A 20,754-nucleotide genomic window follows, 5' to 3' on the forward strand; every position below is an offset into this window, starting at 1 on the left:
AAGAGTACCAATTTAACACTTTAAGAAAAACACACCCAGGCCAAATTTAGAACGCTGATTACTACATAGACTGACAGGTATTGACAAAGAAAACGCTGTCCCTAACTTGTTGTGTGATCTCAGGCAACCCCCTTCCCTCATGGGCCTCATTACCACCTCTACCCACTGGGCAAAGGATGATCTCTGGGTGCCTTCCAGGTCTGCATCCCATGGACCTGAGATTTGGAGGATTCTTTTAGATCAACAGACACGCCTGCAACTAAAGCATTGTGATATTTCCTGAGCTGACAACACCATCTAGTGTGTGTGTGAGAATACACACCAGGGACCAGGCAACCAGGACCTGCATTCTTATTCTCACTTGAATAATCTGCTACTCAAAATTTGATCCAGTGTGGCATCATCTGCGTGCTTGTGAGAAATGCAGAATCTCAAGGCCTATCCCAGACCTGCTGAACCTGAATCTACCTTTTAACAAGATGTCAAGTGATTCCCATGCACATTAAATTGTGAAAAGTACTGCTTTCATAGGAGGAGAAAAGGGAAGCTAGTTAGCGCAGGAAATTTCCCTTTAACACATATCCAGAATCGACCCATATAAATAAAACAAATCCTTCCCAACTCATGTGTAAGGAGACTGTCATGCAATGAAGGTTCAGGTTCTTGGGAATTTTTACAAGTTTTCAAAAAGGAATCTTCTGGAATGGTAAGTAGGCATCTGATGAGATGGGCATCCCTGAGCCAGAGTTTCAAATGCACCTGCATGGTCTACATTGTTATTAATGTAATAATCATACTGATGAGTCTTTGTTTCCACAAATTCAACATGAACTTGACCACTCTGAGCTCCCATAGGCCACCTCAGGTCCCAGCCACAGGGCCCATCACAACATGGCAGCTGATTTCTTCAAAGCCAGCAGGAGAATCTCTCAGCAAGCGACCTCTAGAGGCTGAGGTTTGCAGCCCCACAACCTCAAGGAACTGAATTCTGCCAACAAACAGTGGGCTTGGAAGAGCCCAAGTCCCAGATGAGATAGCTGCCCTGGCCAACACTTTGATTTCAGCCAGTGAGATCCAGAGCAGAGAACCCAGCTAAGCCATGTCCAGACTTATGACTTACAGGAACCACTATATTTGCCGCTATATCTGAGGCAATCTATTACGCAGCAATAGAAAACTAATAAAGATTTTGGTACCTGGGAGTGAGATGACACTCTAAGAAATACCTAAAATGTAGGAGCAGCTTTAGAATTGGGCAGTAGGAGGAAGCTGGAGGAATTCTGCAGCACATAATAGAGAAAGCTTAAATTTCCTTAATTGAACAGACTGTTAGCAGAAATATAAATGTTGAGGATGCTGCTGGTGAAGGTTAAGAAGAAAGTGAGGAACATGTTATTAGAAAGTGGAAAAAGGAGATCCTTATTATATAGTGGCAGAAAGCTTAGCAAAATCGTCTCCAGCAGTTATGTAGAATTTTTAAGGGATGAACCTAGTTATATAGCTAAGGAGATTTCCAAGCCGTGCTGAAGATGCTGCCTGGTTTCTTCTTGCTGCTTATGGTAAAGTGAAAGAGGAGAGAGATTATATATGTATAATGTTATACATAACATTATATATATATAACTGTTATACAAAAATTAAGTAGGACTGAATTATTTAGAAAATTTTCAGCCACTCCAGATGGCAAAAGAGGCTAAAAATCAGAATGGCTACTGAAAATGTGGCACAGAGAAAAGACTGAGTGTGTGACTGTACAATCTTCTGTTAAAACCTCAGAGAGATCAAAAGCTCAGAACGTTCAGTCACACAAAGGGACCTTTTAAGAGATCAAGAGTGTGTGCATGTCATGGATCTTCTTGACTACACCAGGGGCATCCAGGAAGCTGAAGGTCATTATCACTCAGCCTTCTCAACAGGAGGCCAAGAGAGAAAAGGGATTTGTTTGAAAAGATCTAGTGGATGTGGCTTCTGTCTAATGGAGTGAAAAGCAGTGAATCCATGAAAGACCACAAAGTTCTTGAGAATTATCTCAGCAGAAATCCTGCCAGCTGGGGGGACTTCCCTGGTGGTCCAGTGGCTAAGATTCCATGATCCCAATGCAGCGGGTCCAGGTTTGATCCCTGGTCAGGGAACTAGATCCCGCATGCCACAACTAAGACCCTGCACAGCCAAATAAATATATAAATAAATAAATATTAAAACAACAAAAAAAGAAAAGAAATCCTGTCAGCTTGGACAAAATGGGACAGAGAGAGAGAACAAAATGAAAAGAGGAGGTTGGACAACCAAAATTCTACTGGTGGGAAGCAGGCTCACAAAACGACTCAGCTGCAAACGTGTGTTACTTTTCATAAAATAGTAAGGATGACAAGAAGGTGGAACCACGTGCCCAGAGGGAAGAGCCAAAAGCCCCTCATGATTATTCCCAGGTCTTGAAATTGAATCAAGAAAAGTCAAATGTTTACCTGATTTCAAAACAATTATGGACCCATGACTCCTTTTGACTTTCATTTCCCCCTGTTTGAGCCAGAATATCTATAAACATTATCCTATGCCTTCCTACCACTGTATGTTGGGAGTATTGGGGTGGATAAATGGCCTCTTCAGTGTAACAGATGGAGAGCAATGGTGTCCTAGCAGCTGCATATACTGAAATGAGCTGCACCTGGACCTGGACCTGATTTAGATTTTGGACTTTTAGCTGATGAGATTTAGATTTGGATGATGAAAATTTAGACTTTGAACTCATGCTGTAATGAGATGAGACTCTTGGGAACCTTGGGAGGGAGTGAATGTATTTTGCGTGTAAGGGATGTGAATTATTGGGGATCAAAGGTGCACAGTGATAGGCAGAACTCTAAGATGACCCCCCAAGATTCCTGCCTCCTGGTACACATGCTGAATATAATGCCCTCCCCTTGAGTGTGTGCAGGATCTGTGAATATGATGGCATATCACTCCAGAGAGGGAATTACCTGGATGTAATTAAGGTCCCTAATCGGTTGACTTCTGAGTTAACAGAAGGAAGATTATCCTGGGTCAACCTGACTAGATCAAGTGAGAACTTAAAAGAGATAAGAATCAGCAACAGACACTCTCCTACTGGCCTTGAAGAAGAAAACTGTCATGTTGTGTAGAAGGCCATATGGCAGGGAATGGAAAATGGCCTTTTAGAGCTGAGGTCCTCAGTTCTACAGCCTCAAGAAATTGAATTCAGCCAACAATCAGTGAGATCACAGATGAGATCACAGCCGTGGTGGACACCTTGACTGAAGCCTTGGGAGACCCTGAGCAGAGAATCCAGTCAAGCCATGTGCAAGGGACTTCCCTGGTGGCACAGCACAGTGGTTAAGAATCTGCCTGCCAATGCAGGGGACATGGGTTTGAGCCCTAGTTCGGGAAGATGCCGCGGAGCAACTAAGCCTGTGTACCACGACCACTGAGCCTGTGCTCTAGAGCCCACGAGCCACAACTACTGAAGCCCGAGCACCTAGAGCCCATGCTCTGCAACAAGACAAGCCACCACAATGAGAAGCCTGCGCACCGCAATGAAGAGTAGCCCCTGCTCGCCACAACTAGAGAAAGCCCGCACGCAGCAATGAAGACCCAACGCAGACAAAAAAAAAAAAAAAAAAAAAAGAGCCACGTGCAAACTTTTGACCTACAGGAACTGTAAGATAATATATTTAACGTTTTAAGCTGCTAAGTTACAAAGGCTTCAAAGCAGCTATTAAAAATATATTCAAATAATTAAAGAAAACTATAATTAAAGAACTAAAGGAAATATGCTAACAATGAGTCAATATATAGGAAATCTCAACAGAGAAACAGATACTACTGAAAAGAACCAAATGGATATTCAGAGTTGAAAAAAAATGACTACAAAAAATGACTACTGGAATAAAATGACTACATAGCTCAATAGTTTGATTTGACAGAAGAAATCAGTGAATTTAAAGATAGATCATCAGAAATTATCCAATTTGAAGAACAGAGAAAGGGGCAGAAAAAATATTTGAAGAAATAATGGCTAAAACCTTCCCAAATTGATTTTTAAAACATTAAATTACATTCCAAGCTCAACAAACTCCAAGTACAATAAATACAAACCACATTTACACATATCTTAAACTCCTGAAAGACAAAGAGAACATCTTAAAGGCAGCAACAGAAAAATGATTCAACCCATACAGGTAACAAAATGATTAATGGATGACCTCTCAATCAAAACAATGGTGACACTATGGTAGTGTAATCCCAAATTCACTGTGCTGAAAGAAAAAAATCCTTGTCAACTAGCATTCTATATCCAGCTAAACTATCTTTCCAAAAACTGAAAGCATAATAAAATCATTCCCAAATAAACAAAAACTGAGAGAATTTATTGCTAACATATCTATCCTAGATGAAATACCAAAGAAAGGCCTTATACTGAAAGAAAATTACACCAGAGGGTTACTCAGATTCACAGGAAGTAATGAAGAGCATGGAAAATGGTACATAGATGGGTAAATATAAGAGACTGTGTGTATATTATGTGTGCATATTTTTTCTTTTTCTCTTACTATTTAAAGCAAGACCTAAACCACTCTGTTACTGAGTTTATAACATATAGATATAACATATATGTCCATAATAGCACAGGGGAGGAGACAGGAGCTATACTGATACAAATTTGCTAAATTTTACTCAAATTAACTCAATACTAAGAATGAAGAAGATTGTAATAAATCCAGGAAGCATAATATAATCCCTTAGGGCAACTGCTAAAAAAGTAACTAAAAAATATATCTGAGAATTTAACAGAAGACATTCTTATCCATATCATGCAGATGAGGAAATGAGTGCTAGCAGGTGAAGCAACCTACCCCAGCTGGGGCTGGCCCCCAAGATCCTGACTCCACACAACAGGACTGGAGGCCAATCCATACCTTCCAGTGGGGCAGGTGGAGACCTACCCAGGCTGAGATTCCTCATCCATTAGTGAAGGGAAGATTCCTCAAAATATTGTAAATTGCCTTACAGTCTGAAAATATCTTCCTGGACACCCTGAATATTTTTATTAGTTCTTCCATCCTAAAAATTACCCCGTAGAAACTGCTGGCGAGAGTAAGAGGGATGACTTCTCAAGCAAAGCTAATTACCGGCAGTGTCCAGTGAACACACCCAAAAATGCTTGTGTAGACTCCCAGCACTCATTATGAATTTGATCAGCATTAATTTTCCGTCTGCCTGAACTGCCTTCCTATACCCTGGGAGGGGCTGACATCCCTTCAATGGAGCTCAGACTGACACTGCAGGAAGGGCGGGAGGAGGGGGCAGGGCAGGACTTCTTACCTCCATTACAGGCCGAGGGGGCATCTCACCTGCTTTATAAGTTACCACAATGGAGGAGGGAAGCTTTGGCCTCACAGCATATTACATTTACAGGAGAACTGAGCTGTGCTGGAAGGAGTTCATATCGTATTCCTGCCTGCTGAGGAGCTATTTAATCCTGTAAAGATAAAATAGCTAAATTATTTAATATTTATTTTTGAATAAACACCTACTGATGTTTACTGTGCTTCACATTTTATAAAGTGCATTTTTGAAAACAGAAATTTAATGAACCCATACTGTATGCCAGGGACTAAGCTAAGCCCTCACCTGTTCTTTGTTATTTAATCCTAACAAGTGCCCCACAAGCTTGGTTTCATTATTCTCATTGCACAGATGAAGAAACTGAAGTTCAGAGTGGTTAAGATGCATCAGATTGATCCAAGCCAGGTGAACTGGATTTGTTCCTGGCTAATTGTTAAACTGCATCCCTCAAAGGGGAATGTGTAAAAAAGAGCCTGAGACAAAATTTGATGCTTTTTAATCAATTGAAGACATGTGTGTCATCTCTCACATCTGACTGACTGCAAAAACAAAGATTGGCAATGTTCTTGCTTTTTTTAAAAAAATCACTCATATTGACTTCATCAAGTTGACAAGATCTCAGAAGTAGATCTGGGATCCTTCACAAATCAGAATTATGAAGAGAAACTGCAGCAGCTGCTGTGGCACAAAATCTAACATGGATTGAAATGACCAAATATTATTAATGTACAAATTTGAAAACTGAATTTCACATACAGCATTACATTTCTCCCTGACACTAATGTGTGATAAAAATTAAAAATGATATAAACATGTTTTAAAGTCATTGTGGTAATTACTAAAAGTAGCCAGCCATCCCACAGCTAGGCATTGTCAGAAGTCTACTCTGTGCAGTTGAAGTTTATATTAGCCCAGTACATCAAATTGTTCCCTTGAAGTTTCAACTTTGGTGAGTCCTCTTCGACTAACATAAAGTTTTGACTATGACAGCAACACATAACCACATAGCATTCTTCATTAAATAAATCTAGATTATCTCAATGACCTGAAGGAATCAATATAATGTTCCAGTGTCCACCTATCTACAATGAGAAAAATCTTAACCCAATGTTTGAGGTATTATCAATTTATGCAAAGTACATTGCATGAGTCTAATTTCCATGCAAACATCTTCATACCTGGGAATCCTTTCAAATACCAAAATAAAATATTTACTTTTTTGCTAAGGGGAATAAAAAGACATGACAGTAGAATATACATCTTGATAGAAAAATAGTTAAAGCTTTTAATTCTCTGAATACCTAGAGTTAACATTTTATGACTACCCTTTGAAAACAGGGTATTTGGGAACAATTTTAAAGTTTTCAAAATCAGTACAAAGCTTATTCACATTTTTATTAAAGCCAACATCACTTTCACAAATCACAGAATGATTTCCTTATGAAAAGAAGAGCAGCCAAGTGTTTGGTGTGTCTGTCTCTGTGCTTAGCTAAGTCTGTTAAACACGGAGTCCAGGGGCTCCCCCCATCTCCTCTAGATGGGCTCCGTAGTACAGTGACACTTCATACCATGTGTTCCTTGAAGAACCATTTCTGATGATCTGAGTTGGTACAGTCTCGTAAGAGTGGTACAAAACCGTCGCTCAATTCCTTCCTCTCAGCCTGAACACATTTCTTGGACTGTACATGAAATAAAGAACCATCCTACAAAAGATAATAGACATTGGGTGTTCAAGATAATTATAAGCAATTCCTCAGAAAGTATCTTTTCCTTAAAATGTGTTGTTAAGTGCTCAGGGTGATTTTTATTATTTCAGAGATATTTATTGAGTAGTGAGTGTCTGCAGGTATGAAGGCAGCCCATGACTGTCTGTGCAGAGAGAGGGCCAGGCGTGTAGAAACGTATGTCATGCTTGTCTCTCCCCGGAGCTCTTCATGGGGTCCGTGACTCTACCGTCAGGGCCGATGGTGCCACCTGCTGGCCATTCTGGGATCGGTCAGACCCTATATCTCACCCTTACTGATGTTCTTTTCCTTCAGGGTAACCAGGACCAAAGATCCTTTATTAATCTCTTCCACTTCTCTTAGGTCAACTAATTCCATCTCTGGTAGTCTCTTTCTCCTATGTATTTAAGTGGAGAATCTGGAAACTTGGCTTTAGTCCCAGCTCAGCCACAGACCGGCTGGGTGAGGGTACAGGTCACCAGAGAGGAAGCTGGTTCTGCAAACAATGCCAATTCCCAAACCCCGAAGGACAATGACCCTCTCTACCGCCTCTCCCATTTCTTCTTTCCCCAACTGTTGTTGAGTTAACTCGGCAAGTCTCTCCCCAAGTTCTGGAGTTTATTTTTTTCCCTCTGTCTCTCTCTGGTGTAAGCTGTACAGCCCCAAGGAACTTCATCATGGTTGAGAAGCAAAAGGGCAGAACAAGTGGCATACCTGTTCCAGGGAAACAGAACCCTTGGAAATAAAATTAGATGCAAAAGAATCTCTATAATATTAATCTGGAAAGCCCTTAAAGGTGCTCATAAGTTGCCTTTAGAATAATGTGAAAGTAAATAATTAAAACTTCCCTCCTCCCACCTTTCTAAAGAAACTTGCTTAAATGGTCACTGAAATTAAAGATTTTTAAGGTAAAATTTTAACGACATTTCAAACCAATTTCATGATTTCTTTTTTTTTTTTTTTTTTTACAGTACACAGGCCTCTCACCACTGTGACCTCTCCCGTTGTGGAGCACAGGCTCCGGATGGGCAGGCCCAGCGGCCATGGCTCAGGGGCCCAGCCACTCCACGGCATGTGGGATCTTCCCGGACCGGGGCACGAACCCGTGTCCCCCGCATCGGCAGGCAGACTCTCAACCACTGCGCCACCAGGGAAGCCCCATGATTTCTATCTTGCATTACTCTTCTTTGAGGGCTTACAATGGCTTCCAGTTGGAAGAAAGAAGGGAAGGACAAAACTTTTGGGGTTTACAAAAATATTTTTCCCTATTATTTTTTATATCACATAGACAGCACTATGGTGCCTGGTTTTTCCAGGAAACCTGCAAATTTCGTTGCTAATCATAACACTTTCTACAGGAAAGCATATTCCAACTTCTAATTATACTTAGAATTAATCCATTTATAAGTAGTATAGATGAATCTTTCTATCCCTGGGGCCAGGCTGGGAATGAAAGTTTTCCATTGACATAAAAGTGAACTAATTCTTTCTTCTGAATTATTTTCTTTGGATTTATTCCCTCAAGTGCTTTTTTAGTGAGTCTTTGGAGATGACTGGTGTATGAGTCCCACCACGGGCTTACTGCAAACATGGTAGAAGTAGTGCCTTTCAGGCGTGAAATAACACCCAGTTCCAAATCAACAATGGCTCTTCTGATAGAGAACCAACTCCATCAGAGAGGTTTTCTTGGTTATTATACAAGTAACAATTAATGTCTATAGAGCTTTACAGCTTCCAAAGACTCTTTCTGGCCATACATCTACTCTTCACTAGAGGTAGACAAGGCTGTGATTATTGTCCCCACTTTAGAGCTGGGAAAAATGAGACTTAGACAACGGGAGTGGCTTCTACTTGGATCTAACCTCATGTCCTCACACTTGGCAATTTGTTTCACTCGTTTGAACCCCACATGATCTCTGAACACATTGGCGACAGCGCCTCTTCCCATTCCAGCCAGTCACAGCTTAAAGTGTAAGGAGGACAGAAAGACTGAAAGGGAGTGGACAGTGAGGAAAGAAGGAAAGTGCTATGAGTGCTGGATGCCATGGGATCCCTTGGGGTCACTGTGAAGTTCCTGGTCTCCTGTAGGAGTATGTAGTCTCACATCCCTGAGACTTGCTAGGGACTTGCTTTACTTCTAGACTCCCCTCTGCAGCCCATGGGACCAGGAGTGACAGCAAGGAAGGCATGAGACAGCTCCCTTACCTGCTGCAAGATGAACTTCTGATCCTCTGGGGTGGCTCCCTCGCAAAGATGCATGATGAGAACATCCATTCCGGCCTCCACCGCCACGCAGCCTTCTGGCTGGTGGGTGTTATAGCGTATTTCATTCTGGGACGTGTACTCGAAAAACTAGAAACAGGGCGGCCAACATGTGCCAGTTACCCTCTGATGTGCAAAGAGGGAAGTCTTTAGAAAGAGGGATGAAAACCTGGGGTCACCAGGGCGTGGGTGCTGGGATCCAGCCTTCTCCCCTCACCCACCAACACCAGCCTGTGTCCCCGGAGCACCACGTGCACCTCTGGAGGGGTGCTTAGCAAGCATGAATGGAGGGGCCCTTTCTCATCCTTCTCGTTTGCTAGATTGTGAGGGTGGGGCTGGTTCCTGGGTCACCCCACACCCGCTGTGCCTATCCCCAGGCTGTTGCAGAACGGCAGGAAAGAAGATGGACCGGTCCCAGCAGTCAGGGGCTCTCTGTGACCTTGACCAGCCACTTCCTCTCCTTTTCTTCATTCCTTTCCTCCTCCTTCCCCTGAAATATAATGGAGGCAACCATACCTTGGAGACTATAAAAGTTCTGTGTACAAGCAGGCAACAGGACTGCTAACAGGAGGACTTGTTCTTCAGAGCAATGGTTTTCCTACCCTAGTGTGCCTAGGAAAAATGCTGATTCCAGGCCCCACTCCCAAAGAGGGAATGAGGATTCCTTCTGTCTGAGATGGGGCCTAGGAAGCTGCACTTTTACACTTCTAACAAGACACACAGCCACCCATCCACCATGATCCATCCCCTTGCTTCCAGGAGATTCTGACACAGGTGACTGTTCTTAAGGCATATGGAGCACTGCTTCTCAAACAAATCTCCCTGAAAGCTGGTCAAGACAAGAGGTGGGTTGGGGAGGGATGGGATGGATCTGAGAATCTGCATTTCTAAGCTCTCAAGTGATGCTGATGGTACCACGTGGGGACACCTTTGAGGAGTGCTATTCTAAAGGGGGTTGAAGAACCTGAAAATTTTAAGGCTGTAGGGGTCCGAATTATGAAAGCTTACTGTTGACCATAATGGTGCATAATATTCAAATGGAATCGGGGTGACTCCAGGTTGGAGGAAAACTTGAATGCCCATCCCTCGTCTCCAGTGTCTGACACCTTACTTAGGACAGCAAGGCTTTGAAGGTCCAGAACCAATGCTTTGCTCTCTCCTGCATCCTCCCCTGGGCCCACCCTGAAAGGCTTGCCTGCTTCCCGGGCAGGGTCCTGTTATGGTCCTCAGAACTTCCAGGTCTTGCTCCCCTGCCCAGCTTGCAGTTCAGCACTTAACCCAGACCGATCTACCTGGGCCCTGACTGATGAAACTGCCCTAAAAACCGCTTTGCAATGTGGCACTACACATCAAATCCTATAATTTCATTTAAGAATTAATTCTGGAGAGACCTTCAAGATAGCAGAAGAGTAAGACGTGGAGATCGCCTTCCTCCCCACAAATACATCAGAAATACATCTACACGTGGAACAACTCCTACAGAACACCTACTGAACGCTGGCAGAAGACCTCAGACCTCCCAAAAGGCAAGAAGCTCCCCACGTACCTGGGTAGGGCAAAAAAAAAAAAAGAATAAACAGAGACAAAAGAATAGGGACGGGACCTGCACTTCTGGGAGGGAGCTGTGAAGGAGGAGAAGTTTCCATGCACTAGGAAGACCCTTTACTGGTGGAGACAGGGGTGGGGTGAGGGAGAAGCTTCAGAGCCGCTGAGGAGAGCGCAGCCACAGGTGCGCGGAGGGCAAAGCGGAGAGATTGCCGCACAGAGGATCGGTGCCGACCAGCACTCACCAGCACGAGAGGCTTGTGTGCTCACCCGCCGGGGCGGGCGGGGCTGGGAGCTGAGGCTCGGGATTCGGTCGGAGCGCAGGGAGAGGACTGGGGTTGGCGGCATGAACACAGCCTGCAGGGGGTTAGTGCACCACGGCTAGCCGGGAGGGAGTGCAGGGAAAGGTCTGAAGCTGCCTAAGAGGCAGGAGACTTTTTCTTGCCTCTTTGTTTCCTGGTGCAAGAGGAGAGGGGATTAAGAGCGCTGCTTAAAGGAGCTCCAGAGACGGGCGCGAGCCACGGCTATCGGTGCGGACCCCAGAGACGGGCATGAGACGCTAAGGCTGCTGCTGCCGCCACCAAGAAGCCTGTGTGCAAACACAGGTCACTATCCACACCTCCCCTCCCGGGAGCCTGTGCAGCCCGCCACTGCCAGGGTCCCGTGATCCAGGGACAACTTCCCCAGGAGAACGCACAGCGGGCCTCAGGCTGCTGCAACGTCACACCGGCCTCTGCCGCCTCACGCTCCCCCGCATCCGTACCCCTCCCTCCCCCTGGCCTAGGTGAGCCAGAGTCCCTGAATCAGCTGCTCCTTTAACCCCGTCCTGTCTGAGGAAGAACAGATGCCCTCAGGCAACCTACACACAGAGGCAGGGCCACATCCAAAGCTGAACCCGGGAGCTGTGCTGAACCCGGGAGCTGTGCGAACAAAGAAGAGAAAGGGAAATTCCTCCCAGCAGCCTCAGGAGCAGCGGATTAAATCTCCACAACCAACTTGATGTACCCTGCATCTCTGGAATACCTGAATATACAATGAATCATCCCAAAAGGGGGTGGACTTTGGGAGCAACTGGAGACTTGGGGTTTGCTTTCTGCATCTAATTTGTTTCTGGTTTTATGTTTATCTTAGTTTAGTATTTAGAGTTTATTATCATTGGTAGATTTGTTTATTGATTTGGTTGCTCTCTTCCTTTTTTTTAATATACATATATATATTTTTCCTTTTTCTTTTTGTGAGTGTATATGTGTATGCTTCTTTGTGTGATTTTGTCTATAGAGCTTTGCTTTTACCATTTGTCCTAAGGTTCTGTCTGTCCGTTTTTTGTTTCTTGGTTTTTGTTTTGTTTTGTTTTGTTTTTGTGGTACGCGGGCCTCTCATTGCTGTGGCCTCTCCTGTTGCGGAGCACAGGCTCCGGATGCGCAGGCTCAGTGGCCATGGCTCACGGACCCAGCCGCTCCGCGGCATGTGGGATCTTCCCAGACCGGGGCACGAATCCGTGTACCCTGCATCGGCAGGCAGACTCTCAACCACTGCGCCACCAGGGAAGCCCTGTTTCTTGGGGGTTTTCTGTAGAGTTTTTAGCACTTGTTATCATTGGTGGATTTGTTTTTTGGTTTGGTTGCTCTCTTCTTTCTTTCTTTTTTTAAATTACTCTTTAATTTTTTATTTTTAATAATTTTTATTATTTTTATTTTAATAACTTTTTATTTTATCTTATTTTTTTCTTTCTTTCTTTTTTTCTCCCTTTTCTTCTGAGCCATGTGGCTGACAGGGTCTTGGTGCTCTGGCCAGGTGTCAGGCCTGTGCCTCTGAGGTGGGAGAGCCGAGTTCAGGACACTGGTCCACAAGAGACCTCCCAGCTCCACGTAATATCAAATGGCGAAAGCTCTCCCAGAGATCTCCATCTCAATGCTAAGACCCAGCTCCACTCAACGACCAGCAAGCTACAGTGTTGGACACCCCATGCCAAACAACTAGCAAGACAGGAACACAACCCCACCCATTAGCAGAGAGGCTGCCTAAAATCATAATAAGGTCACAGACACCCCAAAACATACCACCGGATGTGGTCCTGCCCACCAGAAAGACAAGATCCAGCCTCATCCTCCAGAACACAGGCACCAGTCCCCTCCACCAGGAAGCCTACGCAACCCACTGAACCAACCTTAGCCACTGGGGGCAGACACCAAAAACAATGGGAACTACGGACCTGCAGCCTGTGAAAAGGAGACCCCAAACACAGTAAGATAAGCAAAATGAGAAGACAGAGAAACACACAGCAGATGAAGGAGCAAGGTAAGCACCCACCAGACGTAACAAATGAAGAGGCAACAGGCAGTCTACTTTCCTGAAAAAACTTTCAAGAAGAAAGTTTTTCTACCTGAAAAATAATTCAGGGTAATGATAGTAAAGATGACCCAAAATTGTGGAAACAGAATGGAGAAAATACAAGAAACAAATACTGTATGCTAACACATATATATGAAAAAAAATATGGTTCTGAAGAACCTAGGGGCAGGACAGGGATAAAGACACAGACGTAGAGAATGGACTTGAGGACATGGGGAGGGGGAAGGGTAAGCTGGGACGAAGTGAGAGAGTGGCATGGACATATATACACTACCAAACGTAAGATAGATAGCTAGTGGGAAGCAGCCACATAACACAGGGAGATCAGCTCGGTGCTTTGTGACCACCTAGAGGGGTGGGATAGGGAGGGTGGGAGGGAGACGCAAGGGGGAGGAGATATGGGGATATATGTATATGTATAGCTGATTCACTTTGTTGTAAAGCAGAAACTAACACACCATTGTAAAGAAATTATACTCCAATAAAGATGTAAAGAAAAAAAGTATTAATTGAGTAAGTCATCTGAAATGCAGATCTGTTGGTGTTTTTTCCCTCTTTTTTTTTTTTCTGACCAAAGATGTCAGTGGCAGGGTTATTTATAGTCACAAAAACAGAGAGAAAGGGAATCAGTTACCTCAACAGTAATTAATATAGCCACACAAAGGAATATCAAGGGGCCGTTAGGAATGATATTCTCAAAGGGTGTCTAACAATACAAGTAAAGTATGATTAAGTAATGGAAATAAGAGACTATAAAACATGTAGACATTATAACAACTATTTAAAATACATAATACCAAGCTCATGCATTAAAAGACATCGGGGGACTTCCCTGGTGTTACAGAGGTTAAGAATCCACCTGCCAATGCAGGGGACATGGGTTTGAGCCCTGGTCCAGGAAGATCCCACATGCCGTGGAGCAACTAAGCCCATGAGCCACAACTACTGAGCCCGCGTGCCACAACTACTGAGCCCGTGCACCTAGAGCCCATGCTCTGAACAAGAGAAGCCACCGCAATGAGAAGCCCACACACCACAACGAAGAGTAGCTCCCACTCACCACAACTAGAGAAAGCCCGCACACAGCAACGAAGACCCAGCGCAGCCAAAAATAAATAAATAAATTAAAAAAAAAAAAAGACACGGGAAGTAAATATATCTTAATTATAATGGTGGTCGCTCTGGGTCCTGTCATTTACTACTTGCTTCTACTTTTTATATTTCCCAAATGTTCTGTGATGAGTATATATTACCTTTATAATAAAAAAGTCACATATTTAATGCTTTAAAAACACACAGATTTCCCCTCATCTCCCTCTTTAAAGGCCCACACCAATGATCCCTTGAGCACTGAGCGTCCCATTGTCCATTGTCCCAGAGCTTGAGAATGTCAATCTATTAAAGAAGCAGCACCTACCTGGTTCTGACCCATCCCATGACAGTGGTACAGAATGACCTGATGTCCTGTGATCTCGTGTTCATTGGGAGGGTTATAGTCAAAGCAGTAATCTTTTAGTCCTTTGTTCTGGAGCTAAACAAAACATAAAGGCATTTTAGTCCAGATTCCACCTAAGGCTGTGTGGGCGGGTAAATGGAGTAAGAGGAGTGGCTGCCTCAAGAACTGGACTCATTGCTAAGAGCCCCTGCCATTTCTAGTTTTAAAAGTGTTTTCCCATCCTATACCACAGACAGGAATCATAAGCTCCATTTTAAAACGATAAACCTGAGGAGCAGAGAGATGAACCCTTTATGGCCTGAGAGCTCATACCACTTCATGTCTCATTAGCGCAGCCTTACTGCTGCACTAGGCCAAACACAGCTGGATTGTCACCTTGCGTACGTACCAAGGAGCTCCTGCTATCGCACATCTGCGAAGGATACCCCAATTGAGAGACCCGACATTCCACAGATCAGAAGTCCATCATTGTAGATTACAGGAACAGCATAATACAGAGCCAATGATTCACACACAAAGTCACACAACAGGTAAGCGGAGATACCTGAGTCTTGAATCCAGGACCTCAGACTCCAAGTCCAGTACTCTCTCCATCACTCAATATTGCCTAATCTAATGTCATCTCTAAGGTACTTTTGGATCTAAATCCCTTTAATCATTCTAAGAGCAAAAAACCGTGGGAGGTTCCATGCTCCTCCTCCCTTCCAGGAGCCTCCAGAGAAAGACTCAAACATCTTGCAAATCCCTTTCTGGAGAGTTTAAAGAACCTCCTTCTGAACCCCACTCTTGCCCCGGCCCTTGTCCACCTTTGACTAGCCTGGTCCTGAGGATAAGACTCAGCCATATAGAAAGAAGAATCCACAATCCACTAGCTCATAAAACACAGAACAGCATGTTCTTGATGTCCCTTTGCTTGTGAAGGAATCTGGGAACAGGAGATGTGAATAATCAGAGCATCTTATAGCTAGAAGAACTCAAACGTCATTAAGCCAAGTTGTCCCCACTCTTGACCACCAAAGAACCTCAACCTCAAATCATCTCCCTACGTTCAAAAGATGTGGTCTTCCAAAGAAACTACAAGAAAAACTAAAAAAGAAGAAAAAAAAGGAGAAACCCCTAAAGATTAAAACAGATTGATTAAGCTAACTATATCAACTTGGTGATAGACATAGAGAATGTTTTGAATGACTTTAGAGCATAGTATGTTTGACTACACTTCCTTAGTGAAATCTATTTTATAAATAAATAGAGCTGCAAGAAATCTTAAACCTCATTCAGTATTACACTGTCAGTGGGAGGGTGGAGCAGAGAAGAGGGAAAGCAAGAGAGGCAAAATCTTGGTAATTGTAGAATCTCAGGGACAGGGCTCATTACACACTCTCTCTGCATTTCTGTATGTTTGAACATTTTCGTAATGCTAACTGAAATGAACACACCAATACCCTTTGTATTTATCAAGACTTCCAGAATGGAACACAGCTCTTCTGATGAACACAACACAGCAGAAGAGGCCTCCCTAAGTTGGTGGAGTTTCAAGCAAAAGCCAAAGGTGCTGGACATTTTAGTTGACCTCATCCCAACAACATTTCTTTTAGGTTTTTTGAAATAACACAAGTGACTCTCCTTCCCTACTACTGCTTTTGTGGATCCCTGAGTTGGGAATTAGTAACTGGTCCAGTTACTGAGACTTGAAGTCATGTGATAGGAGTTAGTATAAAAAAATAGGACTTGGGAACACCAAGTTTCCAAGCCTCAGTTTCCATCTGTAAAATAGGAGGCTGTACTCACCAATTCTGAGATGCTTCCTGTGCTGACATTCTGGACCTGAGGCCCAGAGACTCAAGGGGAGAAGGAAGGACAGTGGATGAAAAGGGGGGAGGGGTGTGGGAGAGGCCAGCTGTCGCCATGAAGGGGTCTTTCTTTCACAGAGTTCGTCAATCAGACCTGGAGGCCAGGAGCACCCTGCCCAGCATGGGTCCACCTCGCTCACCATCCCGAAGAAGCCAGGCCTGTCCTCAGGCACGTGCAGTTCTGGATACACGGTACTCAAGAACCACTTGAAGTCCTTACACTGGAGCCTTGCACGGAGCTGCCTCCTCTCTGTCACATCCCCAAAGGGTTCCTGAGAAAATGACAAAACAGTGAGCCCCTGCAGGCCACGGCGCTTCCTATCAAAGCCCCTCTCTCACTCACTCAGTAAGCTTTTATTGAGCACCTATTGTGTGCGTAGCCTGCACGGTGCACGGAGGATAAGGAATGGCCTCAGACGTAGTTGCAGCATCTTAGTAGGAGAGACTGCTGCACAAACAATGACATCCCCAGGTGCTCTCACTGCAGGGAGGTGTGGCCAGGTACAGGAAGGAAAAACACAAAGCACCTGCAGATGGGACAGGGAGCTGAATTCTGGGGCTGCACCAGCATCCCTGGCCCCATGTGTCATCCATGAGCGTGTGATCACAGACCAGCAACAAGTCAGTAGCACACGTATGCCATAATGTTCTGATTCACCACTGATACCTGAACACTCACTTCCAAACAAAGGTAAGTATTCTAGAGGTAATTATGAATGAAAACCTTATATGCCCAATCTATTGAAGTCTAAATATATTCTTCGGATAGTAAGAGCAAAATACTGCAATAATAAATACTTGTAGAAGTTTAGTTTTATGGACAAAACCAATGATTAAGAACTTTTTTTTTTTAGCTTATTAATTAATTAATTTATTTTTGCTGTGTTGGGTCTTCGTTTCGGTGTGAGGGCTTTCTCTAGTTGTGGCAAGCGGGGGCCACTCTTCATCGCGGTGCGCAGGCCTCTCACTATCGCGGCCTCTCTTGTTGCGGAGCACAGGCTCCAGACGCGCAGGCTCAGTAGTTGTGGCTCACGGGCCTAGTTGCTCCGTGGCATGTGGGATCCTCCCAGACCAGGGCTCGAACCCGTGCCCCCTGCATTAGCAGGCAGACTCTCAACCACTGCACCACCAGGGAAGCCCCCAATGATTAAGAACTTCTGAATAATTAAATAAAGCAAGCATCTATTTAGCACAGCAAATGTGCAACCACAAGAGCAATGCTGAGCGCAAAGATAGGACTGTCCCTGACGTTATACTATTAAAATTTGACAAGTTAAACATTTAACAAAATGGTAAGGATAGGAAAAACATTTGAATAAAATTTCCAATTTCTCCTTATTTCCCAGAAGTTCATTCTTTGATGAGAGTCACTATGACCTCATCTTCAACCAAATGTCCATTTCAACACATGGTCACTGGTCATTCAGACAAAAGGTGCATGCAGTGCCCCTCTTACTAACATATTATTCTTTGGGAACCATCAGGAAGAGGGATCTGTGGGTTTCAGACTGGGTGACAGGGAAAAGCAGATGTTTCTACCCTGCAGCCCTGGGCAAGAGAGAGGAAACAATGACCCTGGAGCCCAGAGGCAGAGAGAGACCAAAGGGGAGGTCAGGGTGAGGGTCCCGAGGGTTCCACAGAGCAGAAAGAGATCCAATGGGGTGGACCCAGTTCTACCCGCATCAGCTACGAGGCCTTGGGCAAGTTCCTTAAATCACTCTCTCTCTGAGCTTCAGTGTTCTCACCTATAAAATGAAAATTTCAGAGCTACCCTGAAGGGCTGCTATAAGGATTCACAAGAAGAGAGTTTCATCAAGTGGCCAGGAAAGAGGTCTTGGGACAGAGCTTCTTGTCTTTCCACGTGGCCCTTAGTTATGTGAACACAGGTAAGTGGGAACCCTGTCCTGGGGTGTGCAGAGGTGATGTGTCAGAGGCAGTGAGGCTCTTTGCTAAAATGTACTTGTAACCCCAAAATCAATACTTGTGGTGTCTTCACGCTTTCAGTCATTCTAAAACATGACAGTCACCCAACGTGCATGTTCCCAGCTGAGGTCACGTCTCAGTTCTTGTTCTGAAAGCAAGTGTCCTGTTCATGGTCTATTTAGTGGCACGGTTTTCAGATTGTTCTGCATTGTGTTGGTGATTTCACTGTTTTAAATGGCCCCCAAGCGTAGGGCTGAAGTGCTGTCCAGTGTTCCTAGGGCAAGAAGGCTATGATGTGCTGGAGGGAGAAAATAGGTGCATTGTATGAGCTTCACTTGGGCATGAGTTCAATGTAACCAATCAACAGTATATATTAAATAAATTATTTAAACAGAAACACACATAAAACCAAGTTATGTATTGATCGATCGACAAAAATGTCCACCTGCGAGAGGTTTGCAGGACTCTAACCCTGTACTTCCCCCACGAGCAATGGCTCAAGAGTTGGTTCCAAATTCAGTGACTGCAGTGCCTGTATGCAGCATTGACTGCTGCGAATAGTGAGAATCAGCTGTCTGTTGTTACTGTAAGTGAAGGAATAAAGTTTTCCCATACAAGTGTCATGAGCACCCAATTTCCTCTCTATTTCTGGAACTAGATCTACTATGGTAGGAGGACAGAATTAGCTGCTGTTGTTCGGATGCAGCCAGATGGAGCGTGGGCAGGCCGGGGAACTCACCAAGCGGGCCTGGGGGTTGCGATGGTAGTAGAGCTCTTTAAATTCATCCATCCACACTTCAGCTGCGCGGACACTGTTGGCCAGAGCCTTGTTGCGGGAGTAGGGAGCTTGCCTGGGGAAAACGTGGCCAACGTGCGAACACGGGTGTGTCTCCAGGGTCCCCCCGCACTGCCAGATCTGTACACAGAGCGGGTAGGAGGTGCGGGGTGGGGAGTGAGTGGGAAGTCAGCTGCAGGTCCACAATGCCCAGAGCAAGGAGGCTGGACACACGGAGGTCATGGTGAACACTGCCAAGGCCTCACCCCCCATGGGGCAGGGGGCCACTCCCCCAGCATACTCAGGACACGGGATGCAGTCAAAGAGCAAGAAAGCAGCCTCAAAGACAACTAAGCCATCGGAATCCAGACCCCAAAGTCCATGCACTAAGGCTCATGCGCTTGACTCCTAGGAGCACCGACAGTGGACCTCGCTGGGAACTTACTTATTATGTAAAGCACAGGCTGATTACCTGGTCTCCTAGCCACAGAAGATAGGAAAGCAGCAAGTAAGAAGAGAGGTTTGGAAGGGGGACAGGAAGAGCTTCTAGAGGCAGACAGAGCAGCCTGACACCTGGGGAAGAGGTAGAAAGACCATTAAAAGCACACCCCAAAACTCAGCAGGTGGAGTCATCTGGAGCCTTTGCATGCTGGGGCAAACGGCTGTGAATACCCCATTGTCCCCTGGATGTATGACCAAGGATAGCAACTGGTGCTTATAATGGGGGGGGGGGGGAGGTGAGTCCTTAGTGGAGAGTCAAAGCCTTGTGTATTAACTCTTAAAGCAGGAAACCATATAAAATATTTGTAAAGTTTAAAATTTTCCATTTAAAAGCACGAACATCGACATAAGGTTTTGATACTTAAAATGCAAGATTCAATTAACTAGAAAATACACCCAAATGCTTGGGCTTTCCCAAAGGGGCCTCTGGGGATCACATACAGCAGAATCAATAGATGGGCTCATTACAAAAGGCAGATTCCCAGTCCCTACCGTAAATCTATCAAATCTGACTTTCCAGAGACCATGCCTGTTAATCTGCATTTTTAACAAGTTTCCCTAACAATTCTGCTATGTGTCAAAGTTTGAAAGTCACTGTGCCAAGTAAAGAGGCTACTTTATCAAGCAGTCAAGCAAATCAAGGCTCCAAAACATGGGATCAGGAGGCAGGGACCCGTGTTTTAGTCCAGTCTCTGCCATACACTCTGTGAGTGACCTTCAGCCAGTCGCTACCCGCCTCCGGCCTCTGCCCCTCCTCTTTATGGAGTGAGAGGAAAGAACCAGGTGAGACTTGCAAGACCCTTTCCAGCCCCAAATCTATTAAAAGTGTATTTTTTTAAAAAGTTTACACAAGAAGACAGGCGTGATTACAGGATATGTGTGCCACTGTCATCTTTGAGGATCGTTGGATAAACTGCCAATATGGAGGAAAAGTCCACCAGGCTCTCCTAGCAAATACATCCTTCCCAGAGAGAAAGAGAACAGGTTAAGAATGAGTCCAAACAG

General features: G+C 44.5%; 1 protein-coding gene across 1 annotated transcript in view; it reads right to left on the minus strand.

Moving 5' to 3' along the window:
* Window positions 1-6,607: 6,607 nt before the first annotated feature.
* GALNT12 (polypeptide N-acetylgalactosaminyltransferase 12) overlaps window positions 6,608-20,754 on the minus strand; it is a gene marked incomplete at its 5' end in the record, with an annotated part of 38,888 nt that continues 24,741 nt past the window's right edge. Inside the window, 5 exons of the mRNA XM_082656979.1 lie at window positions 6,608-7,064; window positions 9,291-9,437; window positions 14,662-14,775; window positions 16,691-16,822; window positions 19,213-19,389. Of these exons, the coding sequence (XP_082513105.1) occupies window positions 6,924-7,064; window positions 9,291-9,437; window positions 14,662-14,775; window positions 16,691-16,822; window positions 19,213-19,389 (711 nt within the window). The 3' untranslated portion in view covers window positions 6,608-6,923. The remainder of the gene's footprint in view (window positions 7,065-9,290; window positions 9,438-14,661; window positions 14,776-16,690; window positions 16,823-19,212; window positions 19,390-20,754) is intronic.

Source organism: Grampus griseus, assembly GCF_964374135.1.
Source record: "Grampus griseus genome assembly, chromosome: 6".
Taxonomy (NCBI): domain Eukaryota; kingdom Metazoa; phylum Chordata; class Mammalia; order Artiodactyla; family Delphinidae; genus Grampus; species Grampus griseus.